The sequence below is a fragment of the Ptychodera flava genome, chromosome 9, assembly GCF_041260155.1.
Source record: "Ptychodera flava strain L36383 chromosome 9, AS_Pfla_20210202, whole genome shotgun sequence".
Taxonomy (NCBI): domain Eukaryota; kingdom Metazoa; phylum Hemichordata; class Enteropneusta; family Ptychoderidae; genus Ptychodera; species Ptychodera flava.
The window spans coordinates 43,584,748-43,600,765 of record NC_091936.1 but is presented as its reverse complement, the minus strand read 5'-3'; the positions used below and the strand labels follow the sequence as shown (position 1 = coordinate 43,600,765).

The following is a 16,018-nucleotide window of genomic DNA, read 5'->3' as shown; positions in this document are numbered from 1 at the left end:
TACCAGATCTTACGTATCGTTCATTTTTTTCAGAAAACACCAAGGAGGTTCTTTGCAAATACAGTCAAACCTGTGTGCAATGGTTCCGCGAGGGGCCAAGAAACATTACCATAATAGGGCGGTGGCCTTTTCTATAGAGGGTGGGTATGGCATTACTTTTGGTATAGTTGGTGTGCTGAGTGGTGAATTCAGAAAGGAAACAAGAATATCATAAATCTCTTGAAATCATGATACATTTATTTAATTTCTGAAGCAATTGTGATGTAGATATTAAATCGGTCAAAATAGATTCACTTTTTTTGCTTTCAGTCTGAACACTTTCGGACAGAGATAATTCAGAATCAGATATCCAACCAGAGTGGAGCAGTTACATGTGGCCGCTTAACCACGTGACAGACGTGGCTGTTCTGTAGAGGGCCTTTACCATGTAAAATATTAGGGAACAGCCACAACGTAACTATAACAAATATAGGTGACTGCTCTACAAGGGTGACCACTTACACAGGTTTGGCTGTACTACAAAAATCTCAGCAATATAAATGAAATATGAAAAGGTCTCCCTGTTTTTGATTTTGGCAAAGCCATAGAGACGGCGAGCCCTGTTTTACGAAGCAGTAAATTCTGCCACTAGTTACATTTTTATTGGTGACTTGGAGTCTAGATTTTACACTGTCAACAATAATAGAGGCATTATATATACGCAATGTTCAGATCAAATTTTGAGTATTTCCTCATGCTTCCATAAGCATAAATGCATAAATAAACATAAATGCGCTAAAAGTAAAGCAATTGCCGTGTTGCCGTTTTTAACATTCTCAAGGTGCGATTTTACATCCGAGCTTTTTCATTTTACGTTGACCCCGTGTTTTAGACAATTTACCACTGTCGCGACACATTTTACACAATCGACTCACATAATTACAATGCGGAAGTATATATTTGCAGCGATTTCAAAACCAAATTTCCAAATTGGCTAAAGTTGAAGGGGTGATTCCAAAGAACAATTTATTTATTCTTCCAGGCCTAAGGTACGTTTGTTCAGGCTTTGCCATTCTATCAAACATGAGTTTATTTTACACTTTCCATTTTACTGACGAATATTGATATTAATAAGTGAACTTAGGTGTTAATGTATGGCCACTAGCAAATACATTTACCGATAAAATTTGACGGCAGTGATCACCCACCTTTAAATAGCATATCTTTAAATTTCATAAAGATGGTTATAACAAACATCAACGGACTTGAAGATCGTACAACTTATACAGATCCCCTCATGAAAGTTGGAGTCGTGGTAAATCCTCAATACCATAGCAACAGCTCATTTATTGATAGATTAGCTCCTTTTTGACAATAGTTGACGGCTAGCTCAGAAAATTAAATTGAAGTGCAACCTATTATTTGCATAATTGAGAATCCTAACGGCTCTTAGACCGACTTGTCTGACACGCGCCGGGACACGCGACAAGAGGCGCGACATCCGAATGCGTAGTTGACGTAATGCGTCTCACGTCGAAATCTGTATTCCTTCACGCGTCGTTTCTCCGCTTCCTCAAAAAAATTACATTTGATTGACGAAGATTGAAATATGAAAGTAAATTTGGTTTGGATGACATTACCCGTCCATTCTTCGATTTTTTTATTTTAAACTTTTTCACCGTCCATTTAGGTCACAGCTACTCACTTTACTGTCTTCGTAACAATCACCGGAATATTTGAGTTTATTGAGAACGAATGAAGGAAGCCCATTGTGTGCAGTTGGTTTTCACTTGGATATAAAGAAATCAAAGACAGCTACCCTGTTCATATATTTCGCCGTACGGGCGGAGGACTAATTTCGTACAATTTGCCATGGTTATACAACATTTTACACCGAAGAAATAATCCTCTCATGTATTCTTTTCATTTGATTAGTTCAAATCACTGTAATTTCATGAATCACCGATGACACTTTCGTCGAAGAACCGTAAATATTAGAAACATAGAGGAGAAGCTACAACTGACACTTCTGTAATATTTGTGCGCGTTGTTCACAGTGGAACAAAAATATGCGACCATCAACTTTCGATGTTCCACTATTTGCCTAGGCGCCAGGGTGGCGGTATTGCTTTTTGATGGCTTGTGCAAACAATGATAATTTAGACAATTCACTCCATTACTGCCAAGTTGACTTTGGGGCAAGTCACCATTTTAATTAGTTCTCACCTCCCCTGAAACAATTGTCCCAATGCGAAGTACTGTCCTCTTGAACGATAGGATAATTATGTAAAGTACGAGCGATCTTAGTTTTGTTTTGAAAATATGCGCGGTTTTGATGTTAAATATTTAGCAGGTTATTTGCAAACACGACCATTTTTGCTAACACGAAATAATCACCGAGCAAGATCTATCTAGCATTGCAAACATTTGCCCAAGTTGGTCATTTGTAGGACAACAGAGAACAAAACTCTCGTCTCGGTTTTACAAGTTGATTAAATTACAAAAAACAACGTTTCTTGGGTGGACTATATTGCACAGACAATTGACAGATTTGTAAAAAAATGTCTCTTCGTACAACTCTTGTTCTGTCACCAGTAAAACATCTTGTTTTCCTTTTCATATACGCGTACGATGAACTACCACAAGGAATGATGTTACAGATGGATATTTCACGACACTTTATGAGTTATGGCTTGTTTACTTTCCTATGAGAAATACAAAGTGTTCGGTGTTTTGTAGTTAATGTGTATAAGAATTTTTTTATTACAGCTCTCGTAAACATCTTATTTTTTCAAAGCTAAGAGTAAATGAACATGTCAGTAACAGGGCAACTGCCTCCCCGACCCCTAACAATGGCCTCTGCCCCTACCCCTGACAATGGCCTCTGCCCCTACCCCTGACAATGGCCTCTGCCCCTACCCCTGACAATGGCCTCTGCCCCTACCCTAACAATGGCCTCTGCCCCTACCCCTGACAATGGCCTCTCCCCTACCCCTGACAATGGCCTCTGCCCCTACCCCTGACAATGGCCTCTGCCCCTACCCCTAACAATGGCCCCTACCCTGACAATGGCCTCTGCCCTACCCCTGAAAATGGCCTCTGCCCTACCCCTGACAATGGCCTCTGCCCCTACCCCTGACAATGGCCTCTGCCCCTACCCCTGACAATGGCTCTGCCCCTACCCCTGACAATGGCCTCTGCCCCGACCCCTAACTATGGCCTCTGCCCGACCCCTAACAATGGCCTCTGCCCCTACCCTAACAATGGCCTCTGCCCCGACCCCTAACAATGGCCTCTGCCCCTACCCCTGACAATGGCCTCTGCCCCTACCCCTGACAATGGCCTCTGCCCCTACCCCTGACAATGGCCTCTGCCCTACCCCTAACAATGGCCTCTGCCCCTACCCCTGACAATGGCCTCTGCCCCTACCCCTGACAATGGCCTCTGCCCCTACCCCTGACAATGGCCTCTGCCCCTACCCCTAACAATGGCCCCTACCCCTGACAATGGCCTCTGCCCCTACCCCTGAAAATGGCCTCTGCCCCTACCCCTGACAATGGCCTCTGCCCCTACCCCTGACAATGGCCTCTGCCCCTACCCCTGACAATGGCTCTGCCCCTACCCCTGACAATGGCCTCTGCCCCGACCCCTAACTATGGCCTCTGCCCCGACCCTAACAATGGCCTCTGCCCCTACCCCTAACAATGGCCTCTGCCCCTACCCCTGACAATGGCCTCTGCCCCTACCCCTGACAATGGCCTCTGCCCCTACCCCTGACAATGGCCTCTGCCCCTACCCCTGACAATGGCCTCTGCCCCTACCCCTGACAATGGCCTCTGCCCCTACCCCTAACAATGGCCTCTGCCCCTACCCCTGACAATGGCCTCTGCTACTACCCCTGAAAATGGCCTCTGCCCCTACCCCTAACAATGGCCTCTGCCCCTACCCCTGACAATGGCCTCTGCCCCTACCCCTGACAATGGCCTCTGCCCCTACCCCTGACAATGGCTCTGCCCCTACCCCTGACAATGGCCTCTGCCCCTACCCCTGACAATGGCCTCTGCCCCGACCCCTAACAATGGCCTCTGCCCCGACCCCTAACAATGGCCTCTGCCCCTACCCCTAACAATGGCCTCTGTCCCGACCCCTAACAATGGCCTCTGCCCCTACCCCTGACAATGGCCTCTGCCCCGACCCCTGACAATGGCCTCTGCCCCTACCCCTAACAATGGGCCTCTGCCCCTACCCCAAACAATGGCCTCTGCCCCGACCCCTGACAATGGCCTCTGCCCCGACCCCTGACAATGGCCTCTGCCCCTACCCCTAACAATGGCCTCTGCCCCTACCCCTGACAATGGCCTCTGCCCCTACCCCTGACAATGGCCTCTGCCCCTACCCCTAACAATGGCCTCTGCCCCACCCCAAACAATGGCCTCTGCCCCGACCCCTGACAATGGCCTCTGCCCCGACCCCTGACAATGGCCTCTGCCCCTACCCCTGACAATGGCCTCTGCCCCTACCCCTGACAATGGCCTCTGGACAACTGCCACATAGGACAATTGCCTCTCTCTGCTACGTTCTTTCTTAAATTGTCTCTAACAGTGCATATTACAGTAAAATTTTCTTAAACTGTGGGGTCCCTGTTCTCTTAGTGCTTGCGAAGTCAACAAGAAAATAATGTTACCAGATATTTGCCGACACCACCGTTTTATTATTGGAATTAAATTTATTGAAATCTTTGATCAATGGACTACGTGCTAAAACAATCGCTGGAGAGACTGCAAAACAAAACATTATTGAAAACAAAAGCACGAAAAGGGGAACAAAACAAAAAGGGAGAGACAACTGACAACGAGGGAAAAAAGAGACGGGAAAGAAGACGAAGGCTACTGAATGTAGTTAAAGATGAAAGTATTGGTGTTAGTTATTTTGAAAACTACAGATGCAGTGTTCTCTTAAAACTAAACTTAAAGAAACCATTCTACCATTACAACATGAATTTAAATGTTCCTATTTTTATAGAAGTCAAACTTTTATGTAAACTCAATATTCGTGGATTTATTTTGTAATTCATAATGTGAAAAAGTTGTGGTTGAAATGATCAACTTAGTACCTGAAACGTAAAATCTGCATTACCGAGTAATGTATTTTACGGATCTGGATGGCCTAAGATAGGTTTGATTGCCTCTGGTCCTTGAAGAATATGTTTCACAATTGTTGAACATGGTTAAATGCATAGAAAAAGAAGAAGTGACTTATCGCCATCACTACAGAGGATGCTTCAGCTTGGTGGAACCCAAAGTGGTGTCATTTTATGCAGCAAAACAGTGCGGTTACTGTACATGCGTGTGGATTCTCAATGGACATGTTAGTGTTCCGTGCGAATATTGTCTGACGAGATTTTGACGAGATCGGAAAATCTTCAAGGAGAATAAGATATCTTGCACCAGAGGAGATTCATGAAAACGGGAAAGACTTTAATAGGTCAATGAGAAGCACGTGACTTATTCATAAGTGTCATCTTAAGGTAGAATGCGTCTCGGTAACAGATGTTCAGACTCTCAAATTTCTGCAATTCTTTTCTTAGCTACCGCTTGTAGGGCCTCACTTTGAAGCACTTGGAGTAGGTAAAATTTTTCACCGTCTTAGTTTTGTGAAAATCAAACACTAAACTTCCCCATACAGTTAAAACAGTGATGACGGGGCCATTTTTGATTTCAAATATCGTTAAATTTGCTTCTCGAATATAAAATTTACACGTTGAACCCTGATTTTGATTCTGTCTTTGTCAAGAAACTGGTTGAAAGTTTCGTTGAGGAAAGTTTGATAATAAGTTTAAGTCTTTCAATTTGTAGGCGCGTGCTATCTTAAGGTGGGATATGCTCAATGAGTGGTGCAGTGGTTATCCAAGTCCATAAATTTGCAATGCAGAAATGCAATCTATCATGTACTTTCAGACATTTATAAAAGACTCGGTGAGAGAAGTCATTTTGAAAAATGTATTCAAAAAAGTGATGTCACCAGGCTAGATTCCAAGATAAAATGGCGAGTGTTTTTAAAATAACAGTTAAATTTCTGACTCAGCAGTTTTTCTTGATTGTGATAAATGTATCATTTCGAATCTTCATTCCTTGGTCAAAACACTTTTCTGTTCACAAAATCTTCAAATCTGAAATCCATTTCATCGTTTAAGTCTCAACGCTGAAAGGAAATATCAATACTTCAGTCAATCAGCTGTCTACAGTTTTGAGGGCTGCCATTTATCAAAAAGCAGTGACATCGTGTAAAACCAATGGGTGTGGTGCATTTCTACATATCACATTTGTCTTCTGCTCAACAATTATATTTTACTTTGGGTGGTCATCAAAACTAAGGTAGACTGCCTCAAAGGGACATTTTTTCGGTTATCAAAGACAGACGAACAAAGACAGAGAAAGACAGTGACAGAGACACAGACAGAGAGACAAACAGAGACAGGGAGGGGTAAGAGATATATTGATATATAGATAGGTAAGTAGACAGATAGACATGGGTAAATAGATAAATAAATAGATACACTCATATATAGTAGATACACGGATAGATGTATAGATGTATAGATAGATAGATAGATAGATATGGTGTGTGGACATACATACATACATACATACATACATACATACATACGTACATACATACATACATACATACATACATACATACATACATACATACATACATACATACATACATACATACATACATACATACATACAGTTTCTATAGCGTAGTGAAAATCGCCGCCTTTTCTTTGTTTCACTTTCAATGGTTTGTAGTTCAGATTATGAAGTTTATTGGAATTCATTGCCATTGAAAACCAGGCATTAATCGGCATTAACGAGGAAAAGTTGAATCGTCCATTAGATGGAGATCAAGTTGACACGGTGACGACACAACTAGAAAAGAATGAACTTTACATTGTATGATTATGAAATAGCTAATTGCAGTCATGTTCAAGTCAAATACCAAACTTTGTTAAACTTTGACTTGAAGTACGTCGTTCAAATGAAATTCAATGTAAATTCCTTTCTGAGTTACGATGTGACTTGAGAGTAGAATATTGATTGAAACTGGGAAATCTCATCATAGTTCTCACAAAGGACAGCAGTGAAAATCCATTAGACTCAACTAATTGAAATCACTGCATAATCTTACGAATTGTAGTTATCGCCTAAATTGTAAAGCGTTTATGTACAACAGACTTTACTGCAGATATGGTGTGTGGACAAATAAAATGAACGTTTGAATGCGAGGAAAGTACAGTTGAACTTGAAAAATGATCAAACTCCCTGCTCTTTCGTATCATACACTGCCTCATATTTTATCTGGCGCAATAAATGTCACTCAGCGTCACGTGACCCAATGTAAGATGACCTCTAAGTATCATTTAGTTGCAAGGTTCCATTAAGGGTGGAGTTTCGCCTCGGGGTCATACAGCGTCGAATGGATCACGTGATCACTCGGCCATATGTCGACGTATCTACTGTATGTGATACTGCCAAGCAACGTGTAGGTACAGTGTGTCGAAGTCTAATGCACTGAATGAAAATTTAAGCTTGGCAGCATCCAAGGGACGATAAATGTGTAGGCTGTCCTCGATGATGATATTTTGTGAAGTGTTGACAGTAAAATGCTATTTATATTTTGGGATCTTTTGTTTCATGTCTTTCTGGTTTAAGTGTTGATGCATTTTCAAAAGAGTCAGCGTTCTCTTCAACGCTCAACATACACGAAGAGATACTCCAAAAACTAACAGTTTAACAATTTCGGACTGTGATGTCAGTCTTTCTGCAAATCTTTCAACTCATTCTCATTCAAATTTAGCGAAATCTGACGGGCTGACTCTGCTCTGTACGATGATGTTAATGGTGATAGTGATGCATGGTGAGGCATAAGTTTTTTGAGTAGAACAAAGATACAGAACAAACAAAGAGGCAAATTCATTCAAAGTTTCAGGTATTTGAACTTTTGTTGAGAGTTGAATAGCCTGGAATTTCGTTTCCCTTGCACTCAAGCCCCCAGTAAGAAAATATGACTACTACGAGTGATCGTGGTCGTTTCTAAGATCATTAGAAGCACCGTAGAAGGTTTAATTCCCTAAGAACGCCCAGTCAAGGATCAAGCTTTTCAAAATTCTATGTCCGGTGTCCATAAAACTTGTGGCGATGCAGGGAACAAGGACATTTCTGACGTATAGATTTCATGATTCCATGCAAGGCATCGTTATCCAGTTAATTCACATGATTTAGCCGATGCCATGTGAGATCAAAACGATTTGAACTTGTTCGAAATGATTAGGAAATCAAGATGTGGGACGACGGAAACAAGATGCATTCGCTCATCCTTAAGTCGACATGATATCAAAATAGGAGTGAAATTTATTTTGCTAATAGCAATGCACACAAACAGACTAACGAACAATCAGACAGACGAAATTATTTTCTTGATAGCGTCAATTAACATTTCAAAATAGTCTGTGTTTCACATAGACACTTTATTTGCCGCTCAATAGACAATTGAATATCAAATACAATGGTAAACTGTCTTTGAAAAAAATTGCACATTCACAGGACTAAGTTTATCTAAACTAGTTTATCTAATCTCTACATGGGATGACTAGAGACGCCAGCTTCTATACAGAAAACGCCATCTAGGTACGCTTTCAACTTTAAAAGCTGTTATAGACTATAGATGTAATATATCTACGTAAGAACGTTATAAACTTAACATCTGGGAAAATAAATTATTTGTTATAAAAAGCAGTGCCGTGAACTTTTACAATACTTCTCGAACTTTAGTCAAGAGTTTTGTTTCTTTTTTAAAACACTTTTTTTCGAAAATAGACATTTTCTTCAAATTGTCCTTGCTGATAACGTCATTTCAGTCTGTAAGGCTGTGAGCACTCGTCAATTTCTGTCACGTGGTTTGTAAACTCAGGCACAACAGGCACGGTATAGACCTCAGGCTCCATGGTTTCAAAATTTGGCACGTTGTCGGTGGTGGTTTTTGAGAAAAAAATACTGATATTTATCAAAATACAGGTATACTCGACAGCGACAGTAAAAGTGTTTTTAGCATTAATATGCTAGTAGGAGTACACCAAGACGGACATCGGGTCATGAGCTTCTCATGTGCAACTTTTTACACGAGTTATCCATGAGTCATGTTACTTTTTAAAAAAGTGACGCATTGCACTTTGCATTAACTCACCGACTGTGTAAAAATAGTATGATACAAAAGGGGTATATATGAACTATTTCGCATCTAGGCATTTTTACAATACAAACTGGTCATCGGTGGGTGCACATAACACACGAATTGAAGGTTCATCATGAGTTACGCATCATGGCTGATGATTATAGCTTCTATACTCACACTCACAAATCATAGTAACTATCATTGCACTATTTAGCAACATCATGACAGCTTGAGTGTACGCAGGGTATGTTCGCCGCTGTGTTGTACAGCGTTAAGTTTGTTCGGCTGGGGCTATGTATTGTGAACTCGTCACTGTGTATCACACCAGTGAATATACGGTAACAAAGATGGCAGACGGTCTTCAAAGAGAACTAATAATTGTACATCGGTACCCAAACACGTGATCACCATCTACACGTAAATATTTCAATGGAAATTCAACGGGAGACTGTCATTATTTGAATTGCAAAATTAACCGACAATCGTCACATCAAATGGCAAAAGGATTCAGGCAGGCCTCACATGTAGAAATGTTTGTACTCTTTCTCTCCCCCACCCCCTTTCACTCCCAGTGTATTTTGAATCAGTTAGCAAGGCCTACAACCCTGTCTTTAACAACTGTTATCGAGACGACGACAAGCGTCGTGCATCGCTTCATCGCTTCTGAAACAAACACCCCTCTTTCAGTTTTCATCTAAAACGCAGTAGTCTCCAGTCACATTTTGACTGAAAGACTTTTCTCATCTAAGCCACGCTTTCAACTTGATCTTAGATGCTTGGTTTTGCATTTTTGTTTCCCTCAGAAACATACTGCCTCACTTCGAGTTTCAACTGGAAATCTCTGTGTCCATTTGTTTAATATGGAAAGCTATACGTAATACTTTTTCACTTGCTGAAATCAAAATCCAAATTTGATGGGAAATACCATGCCTTTCTCTGATTTGGCACTGACACAGTGAATTTTACCTTACTCTATGTGACAAAGCTTTGACTCACTCGTAGTTTAAGCTGACTGGCTGTCTCTATATTAATATTTTCATCTGAAGAGCGCTGACTCACCCACAGTTTCGTCTGAAAAGCTGTGCCCCACTCTCTGAATTCAATCTGAAGCGTCATTCACTTCTAAAACAAACTGTACATTTGATGCCTTTGAGTGGAAAATACAGCCCATTATGTTTGTGCGGCGATGGTAATGGCACGACAGTCACTTTAAGCCAGTTCATTATGAACTCAAAGCTGTCGCTTTGAAAGTGGCCATTACATACGATAATGACGAAAAAGTCAACCCGCTCTGTCTACGCTGAAATGACTCGTTATTGTTCTTCAAGTGGTAAATTTTGTCGAGATTTTCAAAAAAGTTCCTGACCAGATTAAGACAGAGGGACGTGTCAGACAATGGTGAGAATTGATAACGTTGTTACCCACTTCATGATCATCTGACACTCATCTCAAAGCTACTTGGATTTCTCAAAGCCAGTCAACCCATCTTTTTCACCGCCAGAGGTCAAAGGTTAGCCTGCCGAAATGAACGAGGTTCCAGTCTGGAGGAGCCAACGAAATTTTTATATGCTACAGCGCTCTACAAAATTCAGTGTTTGGTTTTCTAGTTAGCACGACTCGGTCAATATAAGTATCCACTCATCCGTCGATATTCTAATTTTCCATGGTGAATCAAACTACTTTATCTTACTCAAAAGTGATTTATGACAAAAAGCAATCACACTCGTCAGCTATTTTCTTTTCCTTTTTCGAGAGCGAATGTTGTGATGTCATTAGACCTAACTGACGTGGTAAATGAATAAACAAACTGCAGTGGACATAGAATAAATTGACAAGTAAAAAGGCCAGCACTTCAGCATTTCAAAGTTACGTGCCTATTTCAGATCTCAAAGTTCCATTGATAGAAATTGTTGCTAGGCAACTGTGTCGCGTGAAGAGTTTGAATCGGCCACGGTGATCAACATCGATCTACCGATACTTGTGAAATTATCAAATATCGCAGAGAATCATGGGAGATGGTAATTTCGGTTGCTACGCCTCAAAGTGTGAAACTCTCTCCTAGATATTATTTCAGGGTCCAGATGAGAAATCAGTTTTAGAGTGATTGTTACTGGTGATGCCATTATAAATAGAAGATTTTCAAATGATAGCATCATATATCTTGGGGTGGGCACATAGAAAGCGAAATATTTGCAGTTTTGTAAAATCATGTTAGATGTCAACATTCGATAACTCTAAAATATTCAATTTTGAACAACCGATTCACCACTCTTCCTAGAATATCTTTGTACCATTTTCGCACGTCTACAGTCACGGACAAAAACTTCATCAAGCAAATGAAAGTCCCTCAGTTTTGGCTCATCAGTTGTGTCATAAAATTCCTTGTTCCAACGGAGCACAGCGTAAACAATGGCGGGGTGTCGACACGCGTACAGACGGACCAAGGTGAGAGGGCTGCCTGACAGACGATGTTGTGCGCATATTTTGCATCAATACTACACCCCTTTTATTGCCGAGAATAATACTCGTGTCGCCCGAGTGATTACGCATAAACGTGGTAGACCCGTTCTATCATAATCAAATTAGAGCCCATCAATTTTTTTATGCATACCAAATATGATTTGGGAGTTAAAACCAATTAACGCCGCAGTACACGCACCTGGTACGGAAACGACAGAGACCACACTCCAGTTGGTTTTTGGGATCAGAATCGACAGATGGGCCTATCAACGCTACCCACTTTTTCTCCCCATGTCTTCCTCCTTTGTTTTAAATTCCACAATTGTTCTGGATGTCAGGGACGTCTTTTTCATATCCGTCGATACAAAGCGACAACGGCTGAAAATTCCGCCGCAAAAAGGGGTATCTTACACTAGCGCGCATGGTTGCGAGAAAATCGTGAGGTATTTGTTTCGGATGCTGAGAGAATTCCTGCCTTTTCGTTGAACCACCCAAAATCGCAAACATCTATTATAGAGATGCACGCGGTGACACATTACAAAAATCACACTCTCCTAAAAAGAGAAAAAAAATTACATGGCTTGTCGTCATGATGGCACGGTTGTCAGCAATAATTTCCGCAATTTAACGCTCCCGACAAATTGGATAGCCCTCAGCGAAACCTGATCTTGCGTTCTTTACTCTGACATGCCGTATCCGATACAAACGCCTATCTTTGTTCACAATGTTACCGAACACTATATAGCTTTCTACGCATTGTCTTAGTTATGTCTGGGCACAATTAAAATACTGCCCCATCCCCGAGAAACCTCTTATAAACATGGTGACTAATTCTTCTTATATAAACCCATTTGCCCCGTGAAATGCACTCGGCAGAGTTGTATGAAAATCTCAGGCTTACTTTTTAAAAGGCACGGGGAGAATTACTCGAGTACAAAATACTGACCAAACAGTTTTGAGGTACCAAAATCATGTAATCAGCTTTCTTAAAAATATATTAATTTTACTTTATGAAAACCCACAATTGTACAGCCGGGCCTGTGGTGATTAAGAATAAATTGAGTTCATCATGTTTTTCCTTTTGTAAAAATATGCAAGGGGCTCTAAAAAACCCAAACAGATCATAAACCGATACAGACGAATAAAACTGAGTACATTCACACTAGATTGCACATACAAATGAGAATAATATCAAGGCTTTTTTAGGCAAAGTGTTGTCACTGAGTTCAGCTGTCGAACACGCTGTCGTTTGTTCCATCGAGGACGCCAAGATGGATTCCCTGCTCGACCAAACCCAGCGTCGATGGGCTGTCGTAGTGCACCAGGTCTTCCAGAGAGATATCACAGTGAGTGGTCGGTTCGTCGTTCATCTTGCGCAGCGAGTTCAAGTTCATGCCGATGTTGTGAATGAAATGGGCCGTCGGAGAGCTCATCATAGCCGCAATGTTTTGGAAAGTGTCCTGGGAACCCAACGGCACTTGAGGTGAATTTCTGGCGTTGTCTATGTTCTCCTTTGACATAACGGGAAAGTAGTTCATCCTACCGTGGTACGACGCATTCTGATTGGTACCTTCACAACCGCTGAATTGGCTATTTTCGCTTATATCTCCATCCTTTTTCGAAGAAAATGTCCCGTTTATTTTTGCTTCCAAGAAATTCAATATGACATTACTGCTGGTGTCAACAGTGCCGAGCATAGCCGGCTCAAAGTTTGACTTATCCGGCCAGAAACTGAAGTTGAACTGTTTACAAGTTGTTGACTCGGGCAGCAGAGTCCTTGGATTTAGTTGCATGCAGCCTGCAACGAGGTTTGTGGTTGGTTGCGACAGTCCCTTAGACAGAGTTTGGGCAAAGCTTACCGTATCAGGCACTGTGTCTGATTCCAAAATGCTCGACAGTGCCGCGATGTAATTCTTAGCCAGTCGGAGAGTTTCAATTTTGGAGAGTTTCTGCGTCTTTGAATAGCAAGGCACTACTTCTCTCAACGTATCCAAAGCTTCGTTCAGACCGTGCATGCGGTTTCTCTCGCGGGCATTAGCCTTCACCCTGCGCTGTTTAAATTTTAATATTCTCGCTTTTGTCATCCTCTTCTTTTTCGGGCCTCTCCTTTTCGGCGCCGGTTTCTCGCCGGAGTCGGTCTTCTGCTTTCTGGACGTGTTGCGCCTGCGCAGGGTGTACTCTTTCTGGCCTTTCCTGGCGCCCGGTTCCGACTCCGGAATTTCGTCTTCGGAAATCAGCTCTTCGCCTTCGGAAGTTTCATCGATGGCATCCAAGCAGTAGACGTCTTTAGATTTCATCTCGACCGCTTTGCCTACAGCACTGGGCATAATCTAACAAAGGTAAACCGCAATGATGCGCTCGATCGATGTGTCCCCCTTTGTCGTGGAAAAAATCTGGTAAAAGAAAGATAAGAAGCTAAAATTAAGTAATGTCATAAATGTTGTAAGGTTGGTGTGAAATTGAAGAGGGATAACATATAATTGATATAACTATCGAAGAGACTTCGTGTCTTTGTTCCTAATTTGATTATATAGGTGTCTGAAAAATCGATGACTCATCCCCGATTATGACACATAACGCATGTATCTTTCCTCGTAGTGTCTACACCTCAAACAGCTATCTCAATCACTAATATCACCCCACAGTCCCCATATCGCACCACAGTCCCGACACCAAGTGGTCACAAACATCGCACCACAGTCCCGACACCAAGTGGTCATAAACATCGCCCCACAATCACGACACCAAGTGGTCACAAACATCGCACCACAGTCCCGACACCAAGTGGTCACAAACATCGCGCCACAGTCCCAACACCAGTGGTCACAAACATCGCACCACAGTCCCGACACCAAGTGGTCACAAACATCGCCCCACAATCCCGACACCAAGTGGTCACAAACATCGCACCACAATCCCGACACCCAGTGGTCACAAACATCGCAGCACTGTCCCTACATCGCCCCACAGTCCCGACACAAAGTGGGTGAACGTCACTGTAAATGCGACCAGATAATTTGGCGTATTACTCCTTTTGCACCTGACAGAGAATCTCATTTACTAACAATCATTTTTTTCCTTTTTGAAGTAAGTCATTAAACCGGATTTACGGTGGACATAATCCGTCAAAGAATTGATACAGATAACATTTGTGACACTGCATTCAGATGTGTCCACGTGGCTGAGATAAAGAAATTCAACGAAATGAACACCACCTTGTGACAAAGATTGACAAAAACGCGCTTTTTACGATTTGATGCCTGTTGAGTAGTTCAGGCTTTATCTAAACGAAGAAAGCCATCAATCAACTGGATTGTTGTAGCCGCATAACATCCGATTTAGACTAAGCAGCTCTGGCGATATGATTTATAGTCCAATTTTTGTATTGTTCGTAATGCCATCGATGTTGTTCGGCACCCAGGCATATATTGAAAAAATGAGGGACGTAAAATTCCTTCATCCCCTCTCTTAGGTAATCAATGGGTCACACAAAGCGGGAATACCACTTCTCGTATCTACTACAAAATATATGCTTATCAAAAGGACAGTAGCTCTAACTTTTGCTGATTTTTTGGACAACTTTTGTTTTGTATATCAACAAAAGTTACTTGTTCTACTCCCTATAAAGCATGTCGTAGTACACAGTATTCGGCCTTTGCACTCAGGTTGTACATGCACAGACTATATCGTTATTGTTGAAAGTGAATTTAAGTCCGGACTAGAATTCAAATTTCAACAATAACGATAATAAACAGGTTTTTGGGAGTAGAATAAGGACTTACTGTTGACTTCAAAGCAAAATTACTGAAAAAATTATGAAAAGTTACAGCTACTGATCTTTGAAAACGCAGTTCACACATAGACAGTCGAGAGGGTTATGGTTACAGTACATTCAACAGTATTCATCATACGATGCACCAGAAAACTGTGAAAACCGGAACCAGTGCACGGAGATTCTGTACGTAGATCTCCGGATAATCAACAACCAAACCCCCTGAAAATATTCAATGTTAAATGTGAAGAAACGAGAAAATCCTATGTTTTGGGGCGTTCCCATGCCACACACATGACTTTTGGGACGGAATAAATCAAACAGAACTTGTGCACGCATTACAACCAGACACAGACATTCACAATTCGTGAGCGTAAATCCGCAGCGATGCGATGGAGAGTAAATTTATGGCTGGCCACCTTTACAGCGAACAAAGAAATGGTTTTTGCACGCGTCGTCCAATAACATTAGCAAAATTGATTTCTTTTTACAGCATACGACAAAATCAATCATTCGTATTTTATAGCCCCCCACCCCTCACCCCTCACTAGTAGCAGATACACGAATGGC

The 16,018-nt window shown here is 41.8% G+C and overlaps 1 protein-coding gene across 2 annotated transcripts in view; it reads right to left on the bottom strand.

Annotated features, from left to right (window-relative positions):
* Positions 1-8,474: 8,474 nt before the first annotated feature.
* LOC139141108 (neurogenic differentiation factor 1-like) overlaps positions 8,475-16,018 on the bottom strand; it is a 20,830-nt gene continuing 13,286 nt past the window's right edge. For both annotated transcript variants that reach the window (XM_070710688.1, XM_070710689.1), the window contains exon 2: positions 8,475-14,069. In XM_070710688.1, the coding sequence (XP_070566789.1) occupies positions 12,903-14,003 (1,101 nt within the window). In that variant the 5' untranslated portion in view covers positions 14,004-14,069 and the 3' untranslated portion in view covers positions 8,475-12,902. The remainder of the gene's footprint in view (positions 14,070-16,018) is intronic.